At 43.0% G+C, this 26,582-nt stretch overlaps 1 protein-coding gene across 20 annotated transcripts in view; it reads left to right on the forward strand.

The window, feature by feature from the left end:
- Window positions 1–26,582, forward strand: part of BAZ2B (bromodomain adjacent to zinc finger domain 2B) — a 288,601-nt gene that overhangs the window by 115,063 nt on the left and 146,956 nt on the right. For all 20 annotated transcript variants that reach the window (XM_019480273.2, XM_014599410.3, XM_019480279.2 and 17 more), the window contains one exon: window positions 20,421–20,573. In XM_019480273.2, the coding sequence (XP_019335818.1) occupies window positions 20,423–20,573 (151 nt within the window). In that variant the 5' untranslated portion in view covers window positions 20,421–20,422. The remainder of the gene's footprint in view (window positions 1–20,420; window positions 20,574–26,582) is intronic.

Raw genomic sequence — 26,582 nt, forward strand, 5'->3', positions numbered from 1 at the left:
CATTCTCCCAACTCCCCCACAGTATACCAGAGATTTTATTTTAAGCTATTGTGTGATCACCTCTATGTACACTACACAAACACATGTAAATCAGGACAAAAATATTTTTTGAAATCACATTAATAAATGTTGTAGATGTTTGACTTTTAGAATATAATTTGGTATTTTTCTGGTTCTGAGATGGCAAAACCCCTTGCTGAAAGGCGTACTCCCGGGGGCAAGGGGAGGGACTTCTGGTGGCAAAGGTTGGGGTTTAGGGGGTGGGACTTCCAGTCACAAGATGGCAACCAGGGGGTGGGGCACCGACATCAGGGCTTCTTCCCATGTGGCCCTCAACATCTTGCCAAAACTCAGTAATTGGCCCTCCGCCTGAAATAATTGCCTGCCCTGATCTAGATCATATTGCAGGTGAAGAAAGATTCCACCTCCAGATTGGTGAAGGAACAAGTGCAGAAGCAGCTGGTGATTTGTCCTACCTGAAAATTTGTCTTTTCATAGTGTTTGCATCCACCATTTGATATTTCCTCTTGTAATTTTGTAATGTTTGTAGATAACCAAGTTCTCTTCTATTGATCTTGGAATAGTCGTCTGGGGATAAGTAGCATATGTCTCTCTCATACAAGATTTTAATGCCAATGCTAAAAATGGAATGGAGCTACCTTTTTATGTTTTCAGTAGTTGTTCCTGGTAGTCCCTCTAGGTTTCTGAACATATGTAGAGACTTTGATAAATTTAAATGTACAAAATGTGGTACATTGAGTACATGGAAAAAGCACACATCTTATATGGATTTCTCACTAGAATAGAAGGGCATTTATATACATGCTTTGAGAGCCACTTTAATTGAAGCGCCCAGTGCATCTTGTGTAACAGTGTCGAGAGAGCATTAGATAAAGCTCCCCCACCGCTATGGTTAAGTGTGGGGATGCTGATACATGAGTCACTGGAGTCTGCCAGAGCATGGTAATTACCATGCTTCAGTGGACCCGATTAATCAAGTTCCTAAATTAGCTTGGTTTCTTTGAAAGAAAAAAACTGGGTAGCATTCTGTTCTGTTTAATGTACAGCAGTAGTCGAAACAAACAAAGTATTAGCATGTGTAATAAATTAGGTGGAAAATATTACCGTTACCATTATATAAATTATTATAAAATGGTATATAACGGTATTATATAGTGGTACCATTACCAATAATAATTATAATGGTATTATATAATGGTACTATTATATAAATCAGTAGCATGTGTTTACCTGGAATGCTGGGTTTGAGTTGAGCCTACTCCTGAGAAAGTAGAGGTGCACCAATACATTGGTCCATATTGTACTGGCACTAATTAAAGGAAAATTGTCATTATCGGCAGTCGGCTTTTTTTGCCTGTTGTGGCTGATAATGTTGCCAATAAATGCTGTGTGGATGTGCGCAGTTGCAGCATCCACACAGTCAGTTCTGCAGCTTGGAGAGCAGTGTCCAGCTGGGGAGAGCAGCATGAGGCAGGGTGGTGCCGCAAATGGCTTATCCAGGGGTCACAGCCCCAGCCCAACCCCCCGTGCTGGGAAGAGCCCAACATTGCCCCAGCCCCATCCCGCAGCAGCAGCCTGCCCTCGCCCCACACACAGATCCGGGGGGCATGTGCCCCCCCCCGCGTAGTTCCCCCAGGGGTGTGCACAGCCATGGGATCCACCCCACCCCCCGCAAGCCCTCTGGACAAGCCTCTCACGGCTCCATCCTGTGCCCTGCCCCAGCTGTGCAGTGCCTGCCTCTGCCCCAGCCCCACTCCCTCCCTCACCGCAGTGGCCTCCACCTGCCCCCCCACATCCATTCTCTCTCCCCGCCCTTTCCCCTCAACAGACTTGCCCTCTGGACGCTGTTCTCCAAGTTGCCAGGCTGCATATTGGCAATAGGATCGGTATCAGCCTATATGGCTCATTAATAATCAGCCATTGGTTTTGGCCCAAAAAATCTTTATCGGTGCACCCCTATGAGAAAGAAGATGATAATGAAAGTTCAGAGATGGACAGTGAAATTAGGTATGTGTCAGAATCCTCATAGGAGGAGAGATCAAAACAATTTGACTGTTTACTTTGGAGAGGAGAATGTGAGGAATTTATGATAAAGTGTACAAGAGAATTAATGTACTGAGAAAGATAAACAAAAGATGACCTGAGCTAAATAAAATACTTTTACCACACAGTGCAAAATTAGGGCATGAAATGAATTGGCACATTATGTTGTTGATTTCAGGATTTTAGCAGGATTCAAAATAGGGATTGGATGTTCATGGATTTAAAAAAAAAAAGGTATGTGCTACATAGTAAATAAATACATGAGGTTTGGGATAAATACAAAACTTTTCTATCAAGCTATATACTGAGCTCCGAAGTTTTACTATGAGCAGACTTTTTCCAAAGTTATCTACTGCAGTGTTTCTTTTTACCTTCCTGTGCAGAAGCTGGTAGATGACTACTTTCAGAGACAAGATACTGGGGTAGATAGATGGTAGTTTTGATATTCCTATCTCTCTCTAGGTACCATATCCAAGCAGGATGTTGGTGACCATGGTCTTCCACAGATCTCTGCTCTTCGAGGCATACAGAATTTCCAGAGTTGATACATTCATCCATTTAGACTCTTGGCATAAGTCAACCTCTGTCTTCCATGATCTCTTCCTTCAGTCTTTCCAGTTACGACCAGATTTTCAATGTCCCCTTTCTTCATAACGTGTCTGAGAAACTTCACCTGTCTCTTTCTGATGTTAATCAGCAGCTTTTTCCTGCAGCTTGCTTTTAAAATATCTTCAGTTGAAGTGTGACTTGTCCAACCTACCTCCAAGATGTGCCTTAAGAACCACATCTCCTTTGCTTCAATTCTCTTTTCCGTACTTGGTGTTATTGTCCAGCATCCTGATGCATACATGAGGCTTGGTATAACATAGCATTCCAAAACACTTAACTTCATCTCCATAGAAATGTTACTATTTGTCATTATCTTTTTCATTTTCAGAAATGTGCATATAGGAAATTCAGATATTCCTATATTCCTGTTTAATCCAGGTTTTTTATTCTGGTCCTAACACTAATAGTACCAAAAAGCTTCAGATTGTTAACATATGATTGCATGTATTGAAAAGTCCAATGCAGATTGTAGATTTTTCAGAACTCCAACATGAACCAAAATATCAAGTTAAAAATATATGCACTGGGCTTGGACAGATGTTCTGTTTCCCCCAGGGAGAGCCCCTGCTCTCTTGGGACAAATCATGAGTGTACATAAGTTTGTAATTTTTCTTCCAGAGTAAAAATGGCCACTATGGGAGAAATATAACTCAGGAACAACCTGAGTGAAGTGGCTCCCCAGAGAATCTCTCTCAGGAGACAGGCAACCAATGTGCTTTTTTGCTTTCCTATCCCCATTCCCACTGCAGGGGAGAGAGTGTGTGTCAGTCCCAGTCAAGCAGTGAGCAGATCACTCCCCCTGAGAGCTTTGGGCTGAAAAAGCCTAGGGCTGAAGCAGTTAGAGGGCAGGTTCTGCTCCTGGTTTGTTTCCTGCCTGAATTGCACTGCAGCGTGTGGGTGCAGCAAAACATACAACCGTATGCCCTGCCCAACCTTAGCTGCATTCCAGCACAGCACCGGGGAGGGGCAAGGCTGGAAGACTCTTCTGTGCATGGCATAGATCCCAGCTTCACCTTCCCTCACCCTGATGATCCCTTTCTACATCCACTTAAAAACAAAAAAAAAGAGCTTGCAAACCTCTCTGGGCTGAGTGCTCTAGGGACCCCTGGCAGCCCAGTGTCTGCACTGCAGGCTCTTTGCTTCTCTGTTTGAACTTCTGCATAGGTCAGTTTTTCTCTTAGGAAAACAAGCCTGGGAGAATTGTCCTAGGTGTTTTGAATGCATGTACATAGCCATTGTCAGCATCCTCTTAGCAGTAAGTTCATCTATAAAGCTTCTTACATGAAGGCCATACTTCTACCAACATAATTTTTATGTGAACAATCTTTTGAATTGTAATATGTAAGGGGACTTTGATAACCCCCTTGTGCTGTTTAGAAGGTATTTGGCAACATGGGACAACATATTAGTTCATTAGAACTGCGTAGTCTTAAAAATGTCCTTCAAAACTATCCAGCGCTGTTCGATACCAATCTAATATGTAGTTTAAAAATAGGAAACAAATAGAAAATTTTACACAACTTTTTTTGCAATATAAACACTGTTCTGAAGAACATAAGATGTACATTGAAAGTTTGGACTTCGAATGTCTGAAATGCAGAAGGATAGAGATTATTCATAATACCTTCTGATTCTGATTGCAATTCTAATTGCAATAACCTGTAGGAACACAAGTTTTTATTGGTTAGTTCCAAAGGGAAAATGCTGAAAAAGCATGCTTTTGAAATTGCTTACTTTTTATTTCTTGTTCTGTTATCCTTCAATACTTTAATTTTGCTCTCCACATGAATTTTGGTACATAAGATTTTGGTTTGGGTTCCCTCTAGCAGTTTTTACTTTTAGTGTTAGCGATAGAATTTCTGTTATATACTTGAGTATGTCAGCAGAAAACTGAGAATGAAAGTACTTGATGTGTTTTGGAAAGTTTTGATATAGCTAGCATTTGTGCACTCCCTGCACAAACCTCATTAATAGACCAAGTAGTTACAGGAAAGCAGGGGCATGAATAACAGGCTAGATACTATCATCCTTTTTCATGGTAAGAAGGCATGATGTCAAAATTGGCCATGGTACCAGTTCTAAAAGTGCCTTCCCCAACATCTGAAGAAAATTCTTTGGAAAGGACAAGTTAGGTCTTTTCTGTAGAGCCTGGAAATGCCTTTTCATGCTGTTTAGAACTGAGTGGATAATCGGGCCTGTATAAGTCTACTACACTTATACTTAAGTGTGCGGGCCGACCGGGGGTGAGCCGGGGCCCGTCTTTGCGCACACGGGCTGTGGCCAGCAGCCCGGGCACGCGGGGCCAGAGAAGACCGCGGCGAACTAGAATTGATTACGGAAGCGTAGTGGTTGATTAAAAGATTGTTTACTTACACCAAAAGATGGTAGTGGTGTAGGCTGGACAGCTTTCCAGGCATAGCTCCGCTTGAATCCCCGTTGGAGGATTACAAGTCAGCTTTTTTACCCGGAGTTGTCGAGGCTCCGTGGATTCAGTTCCCCCAGAGTTGTTAAGGCTCCGTGGGTTCGGTTCCCTCCGGAGTGGCTGAATCTCCGTGGGTTCGTACGATAATAATCTTCCCCGGAGTCATTAAAGCTCCGCGGGCTTGGTTCGGTTCCCTCTACCACGGAGTTGTTAAGGCTCCGCGGATCCGGCTTGGGTTTATAGGAAAGGGATACGTCTAGGATTGCGCTCAGCAACGGGGAGAGGCCAAAGGCTATTTAGACCTCTGTTGCCGCCTTAAGAGAGGCGCGTTGGGTCCGTAAGGGTCCACATCACTTAGAGATCTTCACACAGCGCAAAGTCTCCTCCTCCTGGCGAGTTCTCTCTCTCCCTCCAGTTTTCCTCTCTCTCCGACTCAGGCGGAAACCACCCAAGCCTTTTGTACGGCTAGCAAGCCAATAGCTAGCTGCCACGTGTGCCTTTACTCAGAATCGGCCAATAATGTGGCGCAAATCTGAATACAAATGGCGGGAACTCTTTGCACCGAGCACCTCTCAAATGCAAAAAGAAATGCGGCGTGCAAAGAAATCTACAAATCTGGCGGGAAATACTTCGTTGCACCAGAGCTCTCCTCTGCAGCAGAGAGCTCTACCGTGCAAAGAAGCTGCAATTTAGCAGGAAAAATAATTTAGCGATGCCGAAGCACACGCAAACAACAAATCACAACTTTGGGTTGTGACATTAAGCTGTAATAGCGGGGAAATAAAATTATTTTTTGAATGACAAATTCTGAAAAAAAATATTTCTGATGTGCTGAGAGATTTAATTTTAGCTCTGTGACAGAATCAAGCACTCAGACACAGGCTACTGTCAGGGTTTCCAACCTTCCCAGATTGGCTGGGAGTCTACTGGAAACTGCATCGATCTCCTGGTGACTATTGAAAGCAATCCAGGAGATTGATACTGTGAACGGTTTGAACTGTCCGATTAATGACTAGAGGTGCACTAATACATCAATCACATATTGGATCAACACCGATGTAAGGAAAATTGACAGTATCAGCAATTGGCTCAGCACTGCCCCAGCCCTCAGTGGCAGCCTGCCCTCTCCCCGTGTCCAGATCCAGGAGCATGTGCCCCCCATGCCCTCCCAGGGTACACACAGCAGTGGGAACTGCCCCCCCGCGATGAGCCACTTGCAGCTCCATCCTGTGCTCGGCACCTGCCCCAGCCCCACTCCCTTCCTCACCGTGCGGGCCTTGATCTGGCCACCCATGCCCCTTCCCTTCCCCCACACCCTGTTTTCCACAACAGACTTACCAAATGCATGCTGCTCTCCAAGCTGTCCAGCTGCATATTTGCAATTGGATCAGTATTGGCCTATACGGCTTGTTAAAAATTGGCCCTCAGTATCAGCCCAAAAAAATCTCTTTCCAGTACACCCCTATTAATGACATTGTTGTTTGGGGGGGGAGTCTGGAATAGCTTTAGCCAGAGTTGGCAACCCTACTGTCAGGGGATCCAGCTGCTTGAGTCTGAACAGGATCTAGGCAGTCCCCCTGTTTTGGGGTATAGATCCTTACTTTCTCCCCTTAATCTCTCCCCTGACAGAAGTTGAACCATCCCCAAGTGTTTTTACATTTAAGCTTAAACTCCTCAGGCTTCCCTTGGGCTTAAGTATGCCCTTTCTCAGAATCCCATAGAAGATATTGTGAAGGTCTTGTGAATCCAGCATTCATTCCTGCCTGTGGCAGGGGTTTGGGCTACATGATCTGTTCAGGTCCCTCCTGACCCTAGCTACTATGAAACTACTATATAAGCTGTCCCTGTTGCATTTTAGCTTTTTATGTAACCCTGTTACATTTTAATTCTTCTGCCACACACAGGTTTTGCACACCAAAGTTTCTAAACACACCATTAATATTTAATCAACAAGAAATGCATCATTTAGGAAACAGCAATAATCTTGAAAATAGTGTCCCTCACTATATTTTAACCTTCCATGAAAGTCCCTAGAAGGGGGTTGGTCTGTGTTTTAGTCCGTGTTCCTTGTGTAGCAGCCCTTCTCATCCTTAACTGAAGAAAATGGCTCTTTAAGAACAGCTCTGCCCTCTTACAAAAATTAAGTTCCTCTTGCCAGGCTGCTGTGATCAGTCCTAGTAGGTGATCACCAGGTAACTTCAGTGCCTAGGGAACATGTACTTGACAAACCAGTTCTCTTTTTCCTTTTTTCAGCTTATTGTCTATGGGATTCATATTTGGATAGAGGGCTATAATTATTCAGCAGCCCTGTATTGTTAGGTTTGTGCCACACCACCCTTTTGGAATTCCAGCCTAATATACAGGTGAAAAACAGAGGAAGTAAAGGGTGACACGTCCACTCAACAGCAGCTTGCTAAAGCATGCACTCGCCTATTTGCATGGTCTCTCTCGTATATAGAAAATCCATAACTCCACATGGAATTTTTAAGTTTCCCCAAATCACTGCAGGCATTTTTGATCAATCTGAAGAGAATTTTTTTTTACTTTCCTGAGTCAAAATGTATTATCTTGGTTTGTTAAATTGACTAAATGTTCAGTCACTTTGATCAGGCATCTTTGTTCAGGCATCTTTTTTCATGGCCACATTACTTTATGGGAGTTTAGTGCTAGCTGCTGCTGTTCGCTCCTTTGGATGGATTCCTTGAAGGGAGTACATCTCCATCCCCCTGTGTACTCTGATGCATCATGTGGTTTGGTCTGAGGAGAGACTGTGTTAGGTCTGTAGCATAGCGGTAGGAGAGAAGAGCTTGAGGTACCCAAAGCATACGTCTCCTGGAGCAGAGCAGCACTGTAAGAGGAAGCAGTTGAAGAGTGAACTGTACAAGAAACTAGTATTTTTGTTTGGGTCTGACTAACTTGCATTTTTTCATACTGGGTTTTCCCCAATGGAAAACGAGAAACTTAAATGGGATTTCTGCTAGAAAATCATTTTAGCAAAAAAATCCTGATAATCTCTTAATATGCATCTCTCATGACATTTATTGTTAAAAATGCTATTCATTGTCTAGATCTGGGTAACATGTTCTTTTAGATCAATCTAGAAATGATCCTTATTTTAATTACTGTTTAGAACAAAGATTTCATAAAGTAGCAGGTCCCTCTCAAAGGAGCACTGGCCTTTTATATTCAAACCCTTACAGTTAATGCTCTGTTTAGGTTTCTGAGGTATATGTGTGCCTAGTTCAGGTAGTTTTATTCCTCAAATAAAAGTACTTATACCATTGACTTCCATAGGTACAAAATTAGGATCAAATTTCTTAATCCTAGTCCACCAAATTAATAATTTCAGTTTGCTGCAATTTTGGGTAATAAGCAAGTCTGTGATCCGGTAAAAGTCTAGGGAATTGGGGAGGGTGTTGGAGGTATTAAATGAGATATGTGGGATGACCTGTGTAGAGAAACTGTCTCAGCATCTGTCCACAATATTCTTGACGTACATCAATTATAAGCAAAACATTTAAAGAACATAATAAAAATGTAAGCTTATGGATGCACGGAAGTCTGAATTTAGGCAGATTTCTAGTTAAAATATTAAAATAACTCAGCCAATTACCATCCTGTTTGTAAAATATATTTTTTGTCAAAACAAAAAAGGCTTGAGCTGAGATTCCATTTTTAAATGTCATACCCATGATTGTTTTCTCTGATCACGTTCTGAACTTATGCAAGAGATGTAGTGCTCATAAGACAAACTTAAGAAAATGATATTGTGATTTTGTGCTTCATCATTTATTACCAAAATACTATAGCAGCTAATTCCTTATTCAGTCAGTATCCCAACTAGATGTGCTGATGTCAAATTAATGAGCAAGTTCTGATTTCTTATGTGGCATCGGACACTTACATTGATAAGGACAACTCAGTTGCATGATTCAGCCTATAGTGTCTGTGATATGATGGCTGCTTCCACAGGTATGAATTGATGCAACAAACAATGAAATATTTTATCACAGACTAAATCATATATGATGATTAGAAAGAAGAAACCTCTAGAGAAATGTGAGTTAAGTGTCACTATATACCTGTCCTCTTGCACAGTAGATCCTGGCTCTTAGGCTCATGTTGCTGTCTTTCAAGAGCAAAGATTACAGGTAACTAACATGTTCCTTGACACAAGTTACCTTGGTGATTGGTATGGTAAGAAAGTAATTGCAGAAACCTACAGGAAAATTTTGATGGAGTTTACTGAAATATTTTATTGTTCAAACTTTCCCAAGTTTTAGTGTTTTTTTTCCTACAAATTTTTTTATTGGAAGTACTGATACTACGTAAATTGTGAAAGGTGATATTACTACAATGTAGCCCTGTGACAGTAACACTTATGTAGTGCTTATGTTTTTGAAGCGCTGTACAAACATTAAACATTAACACTAATTAACACTAGCAACATTTTTACTCAGCTGAGTTTATACAATCTCATTAGGCAGAAAAAGATCTAATCTGTCACTGGTATAAAAACCTAGAAACAGGATTTGCACAGTAGAACCGAAGGAGTCTTTGATAAGGCAATCTGCTGAAGGACCAAGGCTGCAAAGGATCACTGAGAGCAACTCCTGTCAGTAGCTGCATTCTTCTGTGGCTAGTTCAGTCCTCACCTGTAATGGGGTTTTGGCCGGTATCATTGTGTCCACGGACGTTGTTGCTGTTTCTCTTATACGTTTCCTTCCAAAGCTGTCAAAACAGCATAGTATCTTTACTTATTGCCAGGTATGCAGTCCCCTACATTGACTCTGCTGCCTACCTGTACTTATCTGCCTGCCTTTTTGGGCTGGAGAAAGTGCAAGCAGGATTTTGGACTTGACTTCATAAAATAAGCCTACACTCCAAATCAGTATTGTCATTTAAACTTATTCACTTGCTGCTGTTGTGTGAATTGATAGTACTTCACACCATGTGTGTATTTTGGAGCTCTGTCCTGCAAGAAGTGAGTTCTTGGGCTGCTGTAACCAAGTATACATGTAAGTGAGTCATGTAAGCGTCAGCTGGGATGGTTACATTTCAGAAGGTAACACAATGGGCTTAAATGCTTTGCCACATGGGGCTACAAGTGACAGAAACTTGTGAAATAGAGTCCTGGTTAACTGTTAAGTAGTTACATGTTATAAATATAGTCAATATAAATTTGCCTAGGAAATAATTAAGCCACTGAAAGGCAAAAAAAAAAAAATGTAGTTTATTAACCACCACATTCTGGACTCTTGTTTCCACTGGCTTAAGGCTAGTTATTTAAGATACAGAAACATCTGTAACGTGGTCATGTTTAAATGGAGGATCAGTAATAATAAGTAAAGCGTTTAGTATTTTATCTTTCTGCATAGTATTTAAACATCCCACCAGGCATTGATCTGGACTTCTATGTTCAGACTCCTCCTTAGGGGAGAGAGATCCATTCAAAACTAAGCCTTTTTACTTTTTATTCTGTATGTTGAGTCTAAAAACTTGAATATAGGTTATAGCAAGTTTTAGTTCCTCCAACCTTAACTTTGGTATTCCTGGACTAATGTGAAAATATTTCCTATCAAGTTTTTTAGGATTATTTCTGTATTTTCTGTTATTACAGAGCTGTTAGGCAGCTATTATTTGAAGGGTTTTTTGGGGGGTGTTTTACAAGTGAAAGGAAAAGACTAAATTTGCTAATAAAAGCTACATGTAGTTTAGTTTGTTTTCCTCTTCATTTGATTCAATTACATTTACAAATTGTTCATTTACTTTAGAAAATATAGTTCATTGCTAAGCAACCAGGAAGATAAACTTGCATTCATGGCACAGTGTTTAAGGAAACTAGCACAGACCACTAATGTACTCCTGGGAAACAAAAAATAATTGTATTCTCAATTTAACTTCTTTGGTGCAAGTTTACATCATCTAAAGTATGTTATTTTTAATAGGATAATTTTAACAAATATAAATATTAGCTGGCAACATCTAATGGAGAAGAACAAAAGTTAAATGTACACTTGTTGAATGTTACAAAGAGAATAGTAAAGTTTATTGTAACTTTCATAGACTTTTTAGTCAAGGAAGACATTAGGGCTAAAGTCTAATTATTGCTGATGCCCTCTAATGACTGTTTCAGGGATTATCTCTTACAGTGTCAGCCATCTGCTGTGGTTTAGAGTAATAAACTAACTAAACATAATTAAGGTTTTCCTTAATTTAAAAGCAAAATTATACATGTCTCTTTGAACAGAATGTTATTATCTAAGTTCTAAATTTATCAGCAGGGATCCTGGTTTTCTTTGATAAAACTTGCAAGTTCTCTGATTAAAACCCCTCAAATCCACATTTTTTCCGTGATTAAAATGCAGTCTATCTATCTATCTATCTATCTATCTATCTATCTATCTATCTATCTATCTATCTATCTATCAGTTGAACACAATATTTTATTGATACAATTACAATTTTAAAGCAATTTGGAAGCCTACCAGTGCCTCAATTCTATATATGTATAAAGGGCTTAGTTCGTCTGGCTGTGTGTCTGTCCATAACAGTTTTGAGGACATAGCTCCAGCCAGTGGTGCGTGCAGGACAAATTTCCCATCAAGAATGATGGAGGGGGCAGAGCAGGTGGGTGAGGCCAGCAGTGCTGGCCTCAGCCTTCCCCTCCTGCTCCCCCTGGCCCTGCTTCTTGGTGGCAGCGTGGCACTGGCCTCACCTGTCCCCTTCATCCCTGCCATCATTCTTGACAGGCAATTCACTAGTCACTATAGTAAAATCTAAATACCTATACATTTTGGCATAAGATTTTTTTTTTTTTTTTTTATCATGGAAAATCAGAGCTTCCCCTGCCCCCTTCACTTACCAGGATGCGAGTCCAGCTGCAGCTGCTTTCCACCCCCCCGCGCTCTGTGGCACTGAGCAGCCCTCAGCCCTGATATGCTGGTGCCCTGCCCATGCCATTGCTCCTCACTCCCCACCCCCAGCCCTGCTAGAGGGTCCCCAAGCTGCTAGGGCTATGGAGCCAGGGTCCTGGGTCTGCAGCCCCCTGCCCCACCTTCAGCAGCACCTGAGCCCTGGTTGCCACTTGTGGGAGGTGGCAGCTGCTGCAGCAGAGCAGAGTGTGGAGCCCAGCTCCCCCCCTCCCCCCCACAGGTGGCATGGCCAGAGTGGAGCCCGTTGGGTGTGGGGAGCCGATATGGTCTGCCTGCTGCGGGCTTGGGGCTTCCTGCCCTGCTGCCCTCCCCCTGGGCCTCGATAGTCCAGTAGGTAGGACCCAGTGTGGCAGGGCAGAGCAGGACCAGGCAGGGAAGTGGTGTTGCCACTGGGAGCTCTGTGTTGCCATGGCAAGGTGTCCCCTGCCCACCCAGCAGCAGTGAGGGGCACAACTCAGTGCTGCCACCCTCGCTGGTACCAGGCCGGCAGGGGGCACCTTGCCATGGTGGAGCGGGGCTTGCAGTGGTGGCACTGAGCTTCTCCACCCAGTCCCAGTCTGCCATGCCAGGTCCTGCCCACTGGGCTGTGGAGGTCCTAGGGGGAGGGCAGGGAGCCCCGAGCCCGCAGCAGGCAGACCGTATCTGCTCCCCCTGCTGGATGGGCTCCACTCTGGCCATGCCACCTATGGGGCAGGGGGAGGGAGAGCTGGGCTCCACACTGCTCCACTGCAGCAGCTGCCACCTCCCACAGGCAGCAGCCGGGGCTCAGATGGGAGGTGGCCCACAGCAGGCAGCCCGCCTTTGCCCCCCAGATTTGTGTGCTATGTCCCTCCCATGAGAGTGAGTCCCGTTCCCTGCCCATTCCAGCTTTGGAACTCTGCCAGCCTGCAAGGGGAAGCGTACCGTCTCCCATGTTTTTCTCCTTTAAAAGAGAAAAAACAGGTTTTACCACATTTTTCTGTGGCAAACAGAAAACCCAGATCCCTTTTTATCAGAAATGTCAGTACTTGGATCAAAACTCTGGATTGCTTGCTGGGTTGTTAGTTTCTTTTGTTTAGTTCATATTTTTAAAATTTGTCAAAATGAATAAGAAGTTTTTTAAATACTATTTTTATTATATTCAAGAAGACTGAGGAAGAGGAGCAGGGTTTTCTTTATAAGAATTGAAGAGCACAAAAGGTTTTATCCAATAATAAAAATAAACTAAGATTGGCAGTACACATGAATGTTTAATTTTGCCTTTCTTTTTGTCAATGAGCAATGTCATAACCAAAAATTCTAATTAGGAAAAATTCCCTCATGGCATCTAATATTAGAAGTCTGAAAAAAACTTTAATGGTAACATATGGATAGCCTTAAATATTACTTGAAGAATTCATTTAGTCTAGGAGGTATCAAACTTGTCAGGCCCCATGGGTTGGTTGCGGTACGCAGCTAGTCTGTGGCCTGGATTGGGCCCGCCCACAGGCTAGCTGTGTGTGCCTGATCCAGCATGCAGGGGTGCTCCAGAATGGGTGGTGCAAGCAGTGTGGATGCCTGCCACAATGCCACATGCCATGTGCATTGCATGGTAGCCCTGTTTACTGTGTGCCATGCACCCCTGGGCTCCAGCCCTGGGCTCTGCCCTGGCCCTGAATACTGTGTGCAGCTGGATCTGGCCTTACATACTGAGTGTGGGTACAGTCCATGACCCATGGCCAGTACTGCAGGCTCTGCAGGATAGCTCTTTGACACTCCTGATTTAGTCAATATATGGATACTTTGCATTTACTCCATAATTTATGGAAGTTTTGTTTGCATTTTGTTCATCTGGTGTATTTTAAATCAAGTTAGGATAAGTTCAGACTTAGTTGTTCCATCAGTAATACGGACTTTGTTGGTAGTCAGATAAAGAGTAATGTTTTTGCCCACAGTAATGGGCATTTGTACACTTAAATAAACTTAGAGTTGGACCGATAGGACAATTTGCAGAATGTGCATGAAGAGTCAGATGCCACTGTAGAACAAGGAATGATAGAACAGCAGCTCAAGTATGTATGTGTAATGGCAAGTTCATAGAAGGGCATTTGGCTATAGAAGTAGGAGCTTATTTGGATTAGATCTTCATCTGTTCTTCCTCAGTTGAATTTTCCCTTCAGTAACTCCATCTGGAAGGTGTCTTCTTTATTGGTACATACAGGAATCGTGAGAAGGTGTATTGTATTTAAAATGGGAGCTTTTAAAATTTTAGTAATGCTATGTCTTCATAAAGTCTGAGGTCAATAGTTGATTACCATGTTTACCTCCTGCATCTTTTAAAGCTGTCTTTTTCCTATCCTGGAGGAAAAATACAATTGAAAACTTGTGTAATCATCACATCAACAACCCTAGTTTCCTTTTTCCATATTTGTAGATAGGATGTTGCTATCTTGCTGTGCAAACAAAGTTTCTGTGTAATAAATCAGGCTGTAAAGAACCAAAGCAATAAGCTCATTCAGTGCTTTTCTGTGTGGAGGTGATGTTTTGAGTTTCTGTAAAAGATAACTTGCTCAGACGCATCAAATTATAGTTTCCTCATTAGAGAATTTCCATTTGTGGAAGTTAATATATTGGGTTCTCTTCTGTCGTGTAACTCAAGCTTCCATAGGTTTCTTATTTGTGCCCTTAAATATAGCTACATATTCTGTATAATTCATTTTTATACCGGTAGGTTAAAATCAGTTTGATTCAGCTATAATAGTAAGTTATGATGTCTTTAAACCCCTTTAAGGGTTGCAAATTTAACCCCATTCAGCTAAAGTAGATACAGCTTGCATCTAAAGCATTTTCCTAGTTATTCTGCTTCTGCACCTCACTTTTAAAAACATCAGCACTCTAGCTCCTTGGGGTGCGTGTTAACCATTTTGCTACCTCCTTATTTTGAACCATTGGGGTGTTGGCCTCTTCTTGGACATATAAAGAGTGAATAAAATTCTCACTCTAATTGTGGAGCTTTCTTACACGGAGATAAGGTAGTGCTGTATCCTCATCCACAACTTTTGCATAAAAGTAGCCATATTTCTATTGACTCAAATCCTATTTGATCAAGAATTTGGTCCCTCAGAGTCAGATGGCTAGCATTCTCTGGCATGCTATCAGTAGCTGTCAGTAGGGCCCTGCATTACTTAGAAAGGATCAAGCCCTTCCTGAGGTAATATGGTTGGTTTGTTGCCACTGAGGGAAACTTTAAACAAAAAAGACCTGTCTTTGCCTAGAGCTTACCCAGATGGCCTATTATGAGCAGTCAAGAGTGCTTACAAGAGAAGGGCTTTGGTTGGGATTTTTGAGGCAGAAGAGAGGATTTGGTCACAAAACTCCCACTAAAATTAATAAGACTGTAAAGTTGCAACCTTTAGAAGGAGGAAATATAGGTTACTTATCTGGAATCAAATGTGTTCCAAATACATTGAGTCTATAGAGTCATGTTGATCCTTCTTTATGCTCTGCTTCTTTTGGGGTATTACAGTTTGTTTATAGGAAACAGAAAATGAGCAGGGTCAGGGAAGAGGTGGCCTTTTTATACCTCTGGACCATCACATTCACAAGTCAGTGTATGTGACTCTACTAATGATTAAACAGCTATAAGACCTATTGATTGAATAGCCTAGTGTATTGTACCTATATTGCACCTATATTTGCAGATTTGGGGTTAGTAGCTAATTATCTTCCTTTTCCTTTGGATAAAGTAGTCTGTATCTTTGTGCATACTAAGCTATTAGAAACACAAGCAAGCTTCTAAGCACTGGTTTTCTGAATATTATATACTGGCAGTGCACACATGCTCACTCACTAATATAATATTTATTTGTAAAGGCTGGTCTCCTAGCACTCTACTTAATTTCTGACAAAAACAGCACTGAATCATTTATCTTCATTTAAAAAATCAAGACAAAATAAAAATAATTCTGTGGACTTTGAAAAAAATATAATCTGCAATTAGACAGAGCTGTACTTACAGTTAGTTTAAATAATTGAAATTTGACACTTCAAGATGAAGCAATTTGTTTAATATAGTTAGCATTTAATTAATCCTTATACTCTAAACCCCATACTTACGGGCTAAATCCTGAAGAAATCATGCGGAGGTTTTAATGCCAGGGTATTCCCAGGGTTCTGTGTATCCAGGTGTGGCTTTTCCACCTGATATTGTGTCATATACTCACCAACTGCTTGTTTTCAGCATAATCCTTAGCTGTTACTGCCTGAGTAGCACAAAATACTGTGGCAGGATGGACCTATGTTAAGTTTCAGGTTCAGGTACTCCATGCCCTAGGTTTCCAGATTGGTATTTAAGTACTACAGGGTATCAAGAACCCCTATGTAGAGCCATAGAAAGTCCCAGAATTGTTGGAGCTAAGGTGGTGTCCTTGAGTCCTGCTGACCACTCTATTTTTGCCTTTGATTAGCTATAGCAGTTTATATTTTAGATGTTCCATATCAAAAGGCAATTATTTTGTTGCTTTTCTAAATATTTCTTTATAGATTCATAGATGTTAGGGTTGGAAGGGACCTCAATACATCATCGAGTCCGACCCCCTGCATAGGCAGGAAAAAGAGTGCTGGGTCTAGATGACCTCAGCTAGATGGTTATCTAACCTCCTCTTGAAGACCCCCAGGGTAGGGGAGAGCACCACCTCCCTTGGGAGCCTGTTCCAGACCTTGGCCACTCTAACTGTGAAGAAGTTCCTCCTAATGTCCAATCTAAATCTGCTCTCTGCTAGCTTGTGGCCATTATTTCTTGTAACCCCTGGGGGCGCCTTGGTGAATAAATACTCACCAATTCCCTTCTGTGCCTCTGTGATGAACTTATAGGCAGCCACAAGGTTGCCTCTCAACCTTCTCTTGCGGAGGCTGAAAAGATCCAGTTTCTCTAGTCTCTCGTCGTAGGGCTTGGTCTGCAGGCCCTTAACCATACGAGTGGCCCTTCTCTAGACCCTCTCCAGGTTATCTGCATCCCTCTTGAATTGTGGTGCCCAGAATCGCACGCAGTACTCCAACCGCGGTCTGACCAGCGCCCAATAGAGGGGAAGTATCACCTCCTTGGACCTATTCGTCATGCATCTGCTGATGCACGATAAAGTGCCATTGGCTTTTCTGATGGCTTCGTCGCACTGCCGACTCATGTTCATCTTAGAGTCCACTAGGACTCCAAGATCCCTTTGCACTTCCATGCCACCCAGCAGGTCATTCCCTAGGCTGTAGGTGTGCTGGACATTTTTCCTCCCTAGGTGCAGCACTTTGCATTTCTCCTTGTTGAACTGCATTCTGTTGTTTTCTGCCCACTTATCTAACCTGTCCAGGTCTGCTTGCAGCTGTTCCCTGCCCTCTGGCGTGTCCACTTCTCTCCATAGCTTTGTGTCATCCGCAAACTTGGACAGAGTACATTTCACTCCCTCGTCCAAGTCGCTGATGAAGACATTAAAGAGTATCGGTTCAAGGACCGAGCCCTGCGGGACCCCACTGCCCACACCCTTCCAGGTCGAAACCAACCCATCCACCATGACTCTCTGGGTGCGACCCTCCAGCCAATTCACCACCCACCGGACTGTGTAGTCATCCACGTCACAGCCTCTTAACTTGTTCACCAGTATGGGGTGGGATACCGTATCGAAGGCCTTCCTGAAGTCTAAGTACACGACATCCACCCTTCCTCCTGTGTCCAGACGTTTTGTATCCTGGTCATAAAAAGAGACTAGATTGGTCAGGCACGATCTGCCTGCCACGAAGTCGTGCTGGTTTCCCCTCAGCATAATTTGTCCTGCCGGGCTCTCGCATATGTGAGCCTTGATAATTTTTTCAAAGACTTTGCCAAGGATGGAAGTGAGACTGACTGGCCTATAGTTGCCCGGGTCCTCCTTCCTCCCTTTCTTGAAAATGGGGACCACATTGGCCCTTTTCCAGTCGTCCGGGACTTGGCCCGTGTGCCACGAGCACTCGAATATTCTCGCCAGTGGCTCTGCAATGATGTCGGCCAGTGCCTTCAGCACCCTCGGATGGAGCTCATCCGGGCCTGCCGGCTTAAAGGCATCCAGTTCTTCCAAGTGACTCTGCACCATCTCAGGGTCTACGCATGGAAGTCTGGTGCCTTGCTGCTGCCTCTCTACAATCCCAGTGAGAGACTTGTCGTGCCCCTCGCTTAGGAACACTGAGGCAAAGAACTCGTTGAGGAGTTCAGCCTTGTCCCCCCTGTCCGTCACCAATTGTTTCTGCCCATTTAGCAGGGGTCCTATTCCTCCCTGGGCCTTCCTTTTTCTCCCTATATATCTAAAAAACAATTTCTTGTTGTCTTTTACTCGGGTTGCCATCCTCAGCTCCATGGTAGCTTTGGTCCGTCTAACTGCCTCCCTACAAGCACGAGCAGAGGAGGTATATTCATCTTTGGTGATCTCTCCTTGTTTCCACTTTTTATATGCTCCCCTTTTGGCCCTTAGGCTGCCCTGGATTTCTGCGGTCAGCCAGGGAAGCCTCCTGGCCCCTTTCCCTCTTTTACCCTACACAGGGATCATCTCGCTTTGTGCCCGAAGGATCATTTCCTTAAGTTTATATACTTTATTTCATTGTTTGAGACAGTTTGTGATACAAAGTGCCATGTTAAAATACCTCAACAAACTTACTTTAAGATCAGCAGCATAACAGAAGTGGCTGACTGGGGCAGCGGCCACAGGTGCCACTTTTTGTTTGGGGGAGAGGGGTTTCTGGAGGTGTGAAAAAATAGCTGCCACAACAGCTGGCCAGGCCACCACCATCAACACCTTGGTAGTTAATGCTGCCCCAGGTGCAGCTGCTACCCACGACACAGAGCCACCCTGTTAATGCTTCTGTTGAAGATCTTTATGTTTACAATATTCTGGAATTATCTCTGTTGCTTACAAATCAGTTTTGTAACATACCCTAGAAATTTTGTCTTATCTGAAACAGAACGTGTCCTAAAACATAAAAGCTCTTCTGGAGTTAACACTGTGCATCCTCTAACTCTGTAAGGTGCTTCTATTGGTTACAAATGCTGGAAATGTGGCACAGCAGAAGGAAGGGGAGAATAAATGGCAAGTGGTAAGCCAAAAGCATGGCAGTTGCATCCACTGAGAATGATAGGAGCAGCCAACCAGTTGCTCCAGTTTATGGAGAAATTGAAGATGTAGCTGCATTTATAAGAGCTGTGTGAAGCTTTGGTCACTGATTCGATTCGGTCCAATTCGGTGGCTGAATCTCTGAATCGAATCGGAACCGTCTGAATTGATTCAGAGAGATTCGATGATTCGGACATAGACACGGCTTTAAATGATTTTTCTACATACCTCAGGGTACCAGGCAGCTCAAAAACACTGAGATGGTGGGATATAGCATCCTACAGGAGTGTGTGGGGGGGGAGGGGGGTGGTCCCCAGCACACTCGGTGGCAGACCCAGAAGTGAACCAGAAGCACTTCCAGACCACTTCCAGGTCCTCGGCGGGGGACCCACCCCCCCGGCTCAGTGACTGCTGCCTCCTGGGTCTGGGGAGGCACTTGGGGTCCCCCCACAGTCAATCGCTGGGTGGGGGGGGGCCTTTGCACTCTGCAGCAGACCTGGAAATGGTCTGGAAGTACTTTTGATTCACTTCCGGGTCTGCCGCCAAGTGTGCTGGGGACCCCCCATGCTCCTGTGAGACGCTCCATCCGCCCCACCATCTCAGCGTTCACGAGCCGCGCGTGGTACCTTGAGGTATGCAGATAAAACATTTAAAACTCTGTCTATGACTGACTAATACTCCGAATCAGCATCAAATCTTCAGATTCTGATTCGGCCGAATCGGATCGGAACAGTGATCCAAATCAACGAATCAAATCACTGTCCCCCAAATCGAGCTGAATTCGAATCGAATACGGCCCACTTCACACACCCCTAGCATTTATAGTACACTGCACCGTCCCTGTCACGCCTGAAGGATCAGGGAAAGAAAATAAGCAACTTATTTATAGTAGCCACAGTTCTCAGAAGTCCCATGAACTGTACTAGTACCAGTTGATAATGTGTAAAAGTGATATGTTTCAGTTACTTTTAATCCAATATACTGGGAAGCTGCAAATTGTTGTGTTGCTACATATTAAGTAAAGTAAGAAAAAGAGAAAACCGAATATAAAAATCAGTTGGATTGTATAGAAGGATCAGAAATATATATTGCTTTTATATCTTCTGAGAATGTGATTCCCTAATTTGTATTTAATTTTTGACAAACTATAAGTTTGTATTTTAATAAGTATTTCTTTGTTAATTATCTTAAATGTATATATGTATTTACCTTCTCAGAGGTGGTATCACCATAACACCTTTGTCATTTACGTTCTGTTTAGGGAGAATTAATATTTAATGCTATGTTTTGGGTTTTTTTAAATAGATATGGAGTCTGGAGAGCGGTTAACATCATCTGCCTCTTCTACCACAGCAACTTCATCTCCTGCATCTACTACACCTTCTGTCACTTCAGCAGTTTCAAAAAGTAGCCTTTCCACTGGAGCTGCATCGCTTAGCTCTGCAGTCAACACATGCGGTAAATATTCTTTGTAGTATGATTTACATGCATGTAGTATCCTTCATGACCTTGTTTGTAAAGTCTGTACTTTCTACAGGACCAAGCAAAATGATAGATAAAACTGATGTATCCTATAAAAGCCTTTGTTTAAAAATATATAGAATAAATTGCATATGAGGCTAGAGTTGCTTCTATATGCTTCTCATATTAGAAGGTTGTTACCCCCCAAACTTATAAATTTATGTTTTGAAAACTTTAAAGTCCCTCGTTAGCATTGCAGAGACCATCATGAAAGTGTACATATAATAAACAACAGGGATAGTATGTTTAGGTTTATTTGCAGTAGTATTCAGCTTCACCTTCCTGAATGTACATCTCCTAGTATGAATTAAATACAGCCTCTACCCCAATTCTGCACCTTCTAACAACAATTTGTAAATGCTTTTTGGAAAGGGCTTTGTTTCAACACAACCTTCTGACATAATCTGAAATTATTCTCACTAAAACATCCAGATGCAACTGGCAAGTCGCATAGGAGAGTTGAACAACCAGAATTCTAATTTGTGTTCTGTCTTGTCTGCATCCATGAATGATCTGTGGAGCATGAAAGGGTGGATAAACTAGCTCTTCCCTGAATAGGAAGACCCTGAAAAGCTTGAATGAGGAGACGCTTGTTATCTGTATATGAAAATCTTGCTCTATCTGCAAGTATTTTCTCTCTTTTCTCCAAGTTTATGTAACTGCATTGATTGTTAGTTTCAGTAGTGTTAACTATCCTAATGATGCCTAAGAAATTCAAAGTCCTCCAAATAGAATTTCATAATTCACCATTTTCCAGGCATATTTCCTTTCTGTGGTATTGGCTATATCTTATAGCAGTAGTTTTCAACCTCTTTTAATTTTGAGGATCCCTAAAAAATTTCAAATTAAGTGTGCATATTCACATTTTTTTTTATCTATCATAGTCATTTTTCACAGACCCCTTAGACATCTGCAGACCCCCCAGTTGAAAACCATTGTTTATACTGTTAAGCTGAAGAACTCCTGCACTCCTAATTTAGGATTGATGCTTTTTTCTCCTTCTCAGACTGACATTACTCGATCACAGCCTGAGATGCAATGTTTCTAAACAATATTTATTTTTAATAGCTCAAAAAGAATGCTCTAGATGACTCCTAACTACAAATGTTTGAATAAAAAATACAAAGGCCTTCTTTTCCCACTCTTTACTATGATAGTTCCCCCAAAATATAGATGCCTGTGTTCACTTTCATTGCTCCCTTGAATAAAGAGTTAACTTAAATCCAGCACGCCTGAACACCACGTGCCCCCGGAGGCTGGGGGGTCATGGCGACTGCCCGCAGGTGGCGGCAGCAGTGTTGATGGCGGGGGTGTGGTGGCAGTGAGCAGGGAGGTTCCCGCAGGCGGCCACAGTGGTGGCGGCAGCAAGGGGGAGGAGGTGGCGAGTGGCAAACGACGATCGACAACCACCCACAGACTTCAGCGGCAGCCAGCGGGAATTGGGGGTTGCTTGCAGACCAACATGGCGGTGAGGGGGATGGTGGCGAGTGATGGCTGCTTGCAGACACTGCCAGCAGTGTCAGCAGTGCTTTTTACAGGGGGTGCATTGCCAAGCTCACAGAGTCTACATGCACCCATGTGCACCTCCTACGCGTCACCCATGGTGACATACATCTGTTTGTCACATTGAGGGTTGACCATTTGTTTAACTTCCCTTGTTTTGTTTGTTTACTAGGTAGAGAGGGATCTTACTGTGTGTCCTGTAATATACTGTGGCTGTGAACAGATGTCTCGTATAAGGAGGTCCTGGCCATCTCAGGTTTTAACCCAGATCAGAACAGGAGCAGCCCAGGTGTTTATTCAGATAGCCCTTTCAAGCTGCATTGCTATTCCTCTGTCAGTAGGTGGCCACTGAGAGTACTCAGCCTGACAGGCCTGACCCTGGAATAACTTGCAATGAACTTGAATGACCCACAATTAATTTATAGATGTACCAAGTGTTTTGGGAGTTGGAGGGAATGTTAGCATATTTTATCTTGCATACTTCACAATCACTTGAAGTACAATGGACTTGTATGTCTGTAGGATCCCAGGACAAAAGGCTTTCTCCATTTAAGAAATATGCCGTCTCTACTCCATATATATTCAGAGTAGAATTTTTTCATGATAAGGAAAAAGTTTGATAAGGAAAGAATTTGATAAGGAAAAATGACAACAGCTTTTTTTAAAGAAGAAAAAAAATTGTACTTGTGTTTAGGATAACAAAGTGTCCAAGTTTTTGTCATCTTTAGGCAATCCAATATTCCTCTGTCCGTTAAGGCAGCATGTACTTTAGGTGTAGCTGTAAATGTTTTACAGCCTTCTCATGTGATTCCTGACACTCTTATGTGCATCAGTACATTGTTTCCTTCTTGTCTGGCAGCCCATGAGCTGTGTATTGTGGCTTGTTTAAAAGACCATTTTTGTCTCTCACATCCTTTCAATTAAAGCCTTTTTTTCCTAAAGGCACATTGTATTCTTAGAAGCTGGCTGAAACTACTTGGTGTAGGCTTCCCCTACCTTACCCATAAATGCTTTTGATATGTATAAGTAATTTATCCATCAGTCAGTCATAATCTATTATGGTTTAACTTTTGGAAGGCCTCTTAGGTCCTTAGTTGAAAGTTGCAACTTCCTAGAAAAATGTTGCAAATAAAATTTAGTGTTCTCTCTGAACAGCAGCCGAGAGTTAAATACTTCTAATCACAAAATTAATTAGTATATTTTTGCCACAGCATACATCCAGTTTGAATCATGGTTTAATTTAACATCGATACATTTAATTTTCAAGGTATTCATTACCAAGATAGAGTATAATCATAACCTCCCTTCTCAGTTTCCAACCTAAGATCTTATATGCCCATGTGGCTTTTTAAAAATATGTGATGATTGTGGGTTCATCAACCCCAGTGTGTTAATTACAGTATCATCTCTCTAAAAAAATATAGTTCTCCCAGGTCCAATAAAATTGTTCCAGTCTTTTCAGTGTAAGCAGTTATTGTTTCCAAGGGTATAAAGTCAAAAACACTTTAATGTCTGCATAGAGTTAGAGAGGTTCAGGTTTCTTCCAGTTCAGTATAATTATTTCCTTGCTGTAATCAATAGTCTGTTAAGTAGACTGTAATAAACTTCTGTGCCTGTACCATACAAATCCCCAAGACGCATCCTGAGCCAAAACTGGAATTCTAAACTTGGTGCTAAAGATATTGTATTACAAATAAATTATTTTGGGGTACTCCCAGTCACATAAGGAAAGCATCTATGTGAAAATATATAGGAATAATATCACTACCGCGTGGATGCAATTGAGTTAAAATTCAGTAATACTGAAACAGAAGTTTACACTGTTATTTTTTTCTATTATTGAAAGGTGTTCTAGTTAATTAAAATGTTCAGAACAAGAAACTAAAAAGATAAAAGACCTAACCTAATCTGTCTGTTGGCCAGAAATAATAAATAATAGTTAAAGCAGAACAAAGTTCTAGAAAGATTTTAAAAATTTACTCTGGTAAAAATACAGCACTTTTTTGCACAAGTCCAGTCTTGCAATCTGTGATTACATGAGTAAATCTTGTCGTAATTAAATGATTATAATTTTGTGTGTGGTGCTGTACCAGACCCAAACTTGGTATTTTGATGACATCATGAGTGAAGTAATTTGAGAAAAATCCTAACATGGCCAGATTGCTTTAACCTTCAAAAAAAAGAGAAGTTCAGTAACTTCTAATAAAACATCAATTAAAAAAAAGCTCTTTCTTACAACCAAGAGCTTCTGCCAAAACTGGATTCACTAATTCCTTGTAGTCCAGGATTTTTACCTAATTGAATAATTGGAAAATGAGTCCTTTAGCATTGTGAATTTGATGTCTAAACTCAGAGAGGTTTAATTGAAGAATTAGATGATTTCCTATTTACATTTTTAAAGTTATAGTAACAAAGAACTTATTAAGTCTAATACCAAATACTTTTATAACTCTCAGTTTCAGTCCCAAACTATCCTTCAGCAGCTTGAAAAAATCACAAATTCTCTGATAACCCTAAAATCCATGATTAAAATGAAAGGTCCCCCCACACCCCACCAGCCCTGCTGGTGCCCCTCACTCCCTCTGCCCCCCCTGGCCCTGCTTGTGCCCCTTGCCCCCCACCCACAGCTCCTGCACCTCCAGCCCTGCTGGAAGGGGCCCCGAGCTGTCAGGCCTATGGGGCAAGGGACCCTTGTCTGCATCCCCCTGCCCCTGGCAGGAGGTGGTGGCTGCTGTAGCGGAGTTGAACCTGGTTCTCCCCCCACTGCCTGCCTACATTGTTAAAGCAATTTGTAAGCCTACCAGTTTCTCTAGCATCATAATAAAATAAATCCTAAATATCTATGTTTTAATATTTGCTTTTGGTTTCCTTATCACATGGTGAGTTTGTGATGGGGGGGATGTGGGGTTTGCAGGAGGGGGTGAGAAGGGGGGAGGGGGGGATGTGGGGAGGATGTCAGTCAGTGTGTGGGTGGGTGTGGGGGCTGCTTAGGAGGGGTGGGTCCCCTGCCCCCCACAGGGCAGAGCCCCCTGACACAGCACATGGACTACCTGCCTGCAGGGTCACAGCCCCCACCCAGGGGCTACAGCTCCCCTCCCAGCCCCCCCACTAGTCTCCAGCCCCCTGCTCATTCCCCTGCTAGTCTCTAGCCTTAGGAGGCTAGAGATGAGTAAGAGAACGAGCAGGAGGCTGGAGAAAGCAGGGGAATGAGCAGGGGGCTGGAGACAGCAGGAGAACGTCTCCAGCTCATCTCCAGGGGCTTGTCTCCAGCCTTCTGCACGTGCCCCTGCTCGTCTCCAGCCTTCTGCACGTGCCCCTGCTCGTCTCCAGCCTTCTGCACGTGCCCCTGCTCGTCTCCAGCCTCCCAAGGCTGGAGACAAGCAGGGGAAGTCCCCAGCTCATCTTCAGGGGCTTGTCCCCAGCCTCCTGCTCCTTCCCCTTCTCATCTCCAACCTCCTGCTTGTTTTTCTGCTTGTCTCCAGCCCCCTGCTCATCTCCAGCCTTGGGAGGCTAGCGGTGAATAGGGAAACAAGCAGGAGGCTGGAGACGAGCCCCTGGAGACATTCCCTGGCTGTCTCCAGCCTCCTGCTTGTCCCCTTGCTCATCTCCAGCCTTGGAGGCTGCTGCTACTGCTGGTGAGTGTGGAGGGGGGGTGGGGGGAATGAATGGGGCCTGGGCAGGGCCTGTCCCCCAACCCCCTACTTACCTGGCATAAAGCTGGGTTCAGGTCCCTGCAGCTTGCCGTGCTGCCTTCCCCACATGGGCATGCAGCATGCTTCGGCACCGGGGAAGGGTCATCTGGACATGCCCTATAGTGTTAGGGCTTGATGTAATAAAAGATATCTGTACCTAAAAGTTAAATACTGTAGAATATAACTTTTAGGTACCCGATCCACAGAGTGGAATCCACAATACAGGCTGCTCTTGCCTCTACATAAAGCATAGGTTGAGTTAGGTACCTAAGGATATGGTCAAATGATAAAATTAAAGCAATCTGATGGGCAGGGATTTCCCACAGAACAGCTGATGCATGGTAAACGTGTGTCTGCAAATACCCCTTAGTAAGTGAAAGCAAGTCTAAAACAGCTTAACCCTGTTTAATTTATTAATTCATTGAATGCATTCATTCAGGGTTTAGCTTTCTGGGTACTTGCCCCAAGAAGTGGGAGACCTATGTTTCAGCTCTCTTAAGCTTCTTAGGAATTCAAGCTTGCATACCCCGTTCCAGCCTAGAGGGTAGGCTGGGAGACCAACACTCTCCATAGATTGTTTTGAAGCTCTGCCACACTGTGGACAGGAATGAAGATTTATAAGATCTAGTGGAGAGAACACAAAGACCCATCTGCTGCTTCTTTCCACCACCCTGCTGTGGCATGGCATGGCATCAGCAAAGTGGTATTGGCTAACTGCAGACTACTCCTTGCTGAGTGCCTAGGTCAGGGT

Source organism: Alligator mississippiensis, chromosome 4 (assembly GCF_030867095.1).
Source record: "Alligator mississippiensis isolate rAllMis1 chromosome 4, rAllMis1, whole genome shotgun sequence".
In the NCBI taxonomy this organism is placed as follows: Eukaryota; Metazoa; Chordata; order Crocodylia; family Alligatoridae; genus Alligator; species Alligator mississippiensis.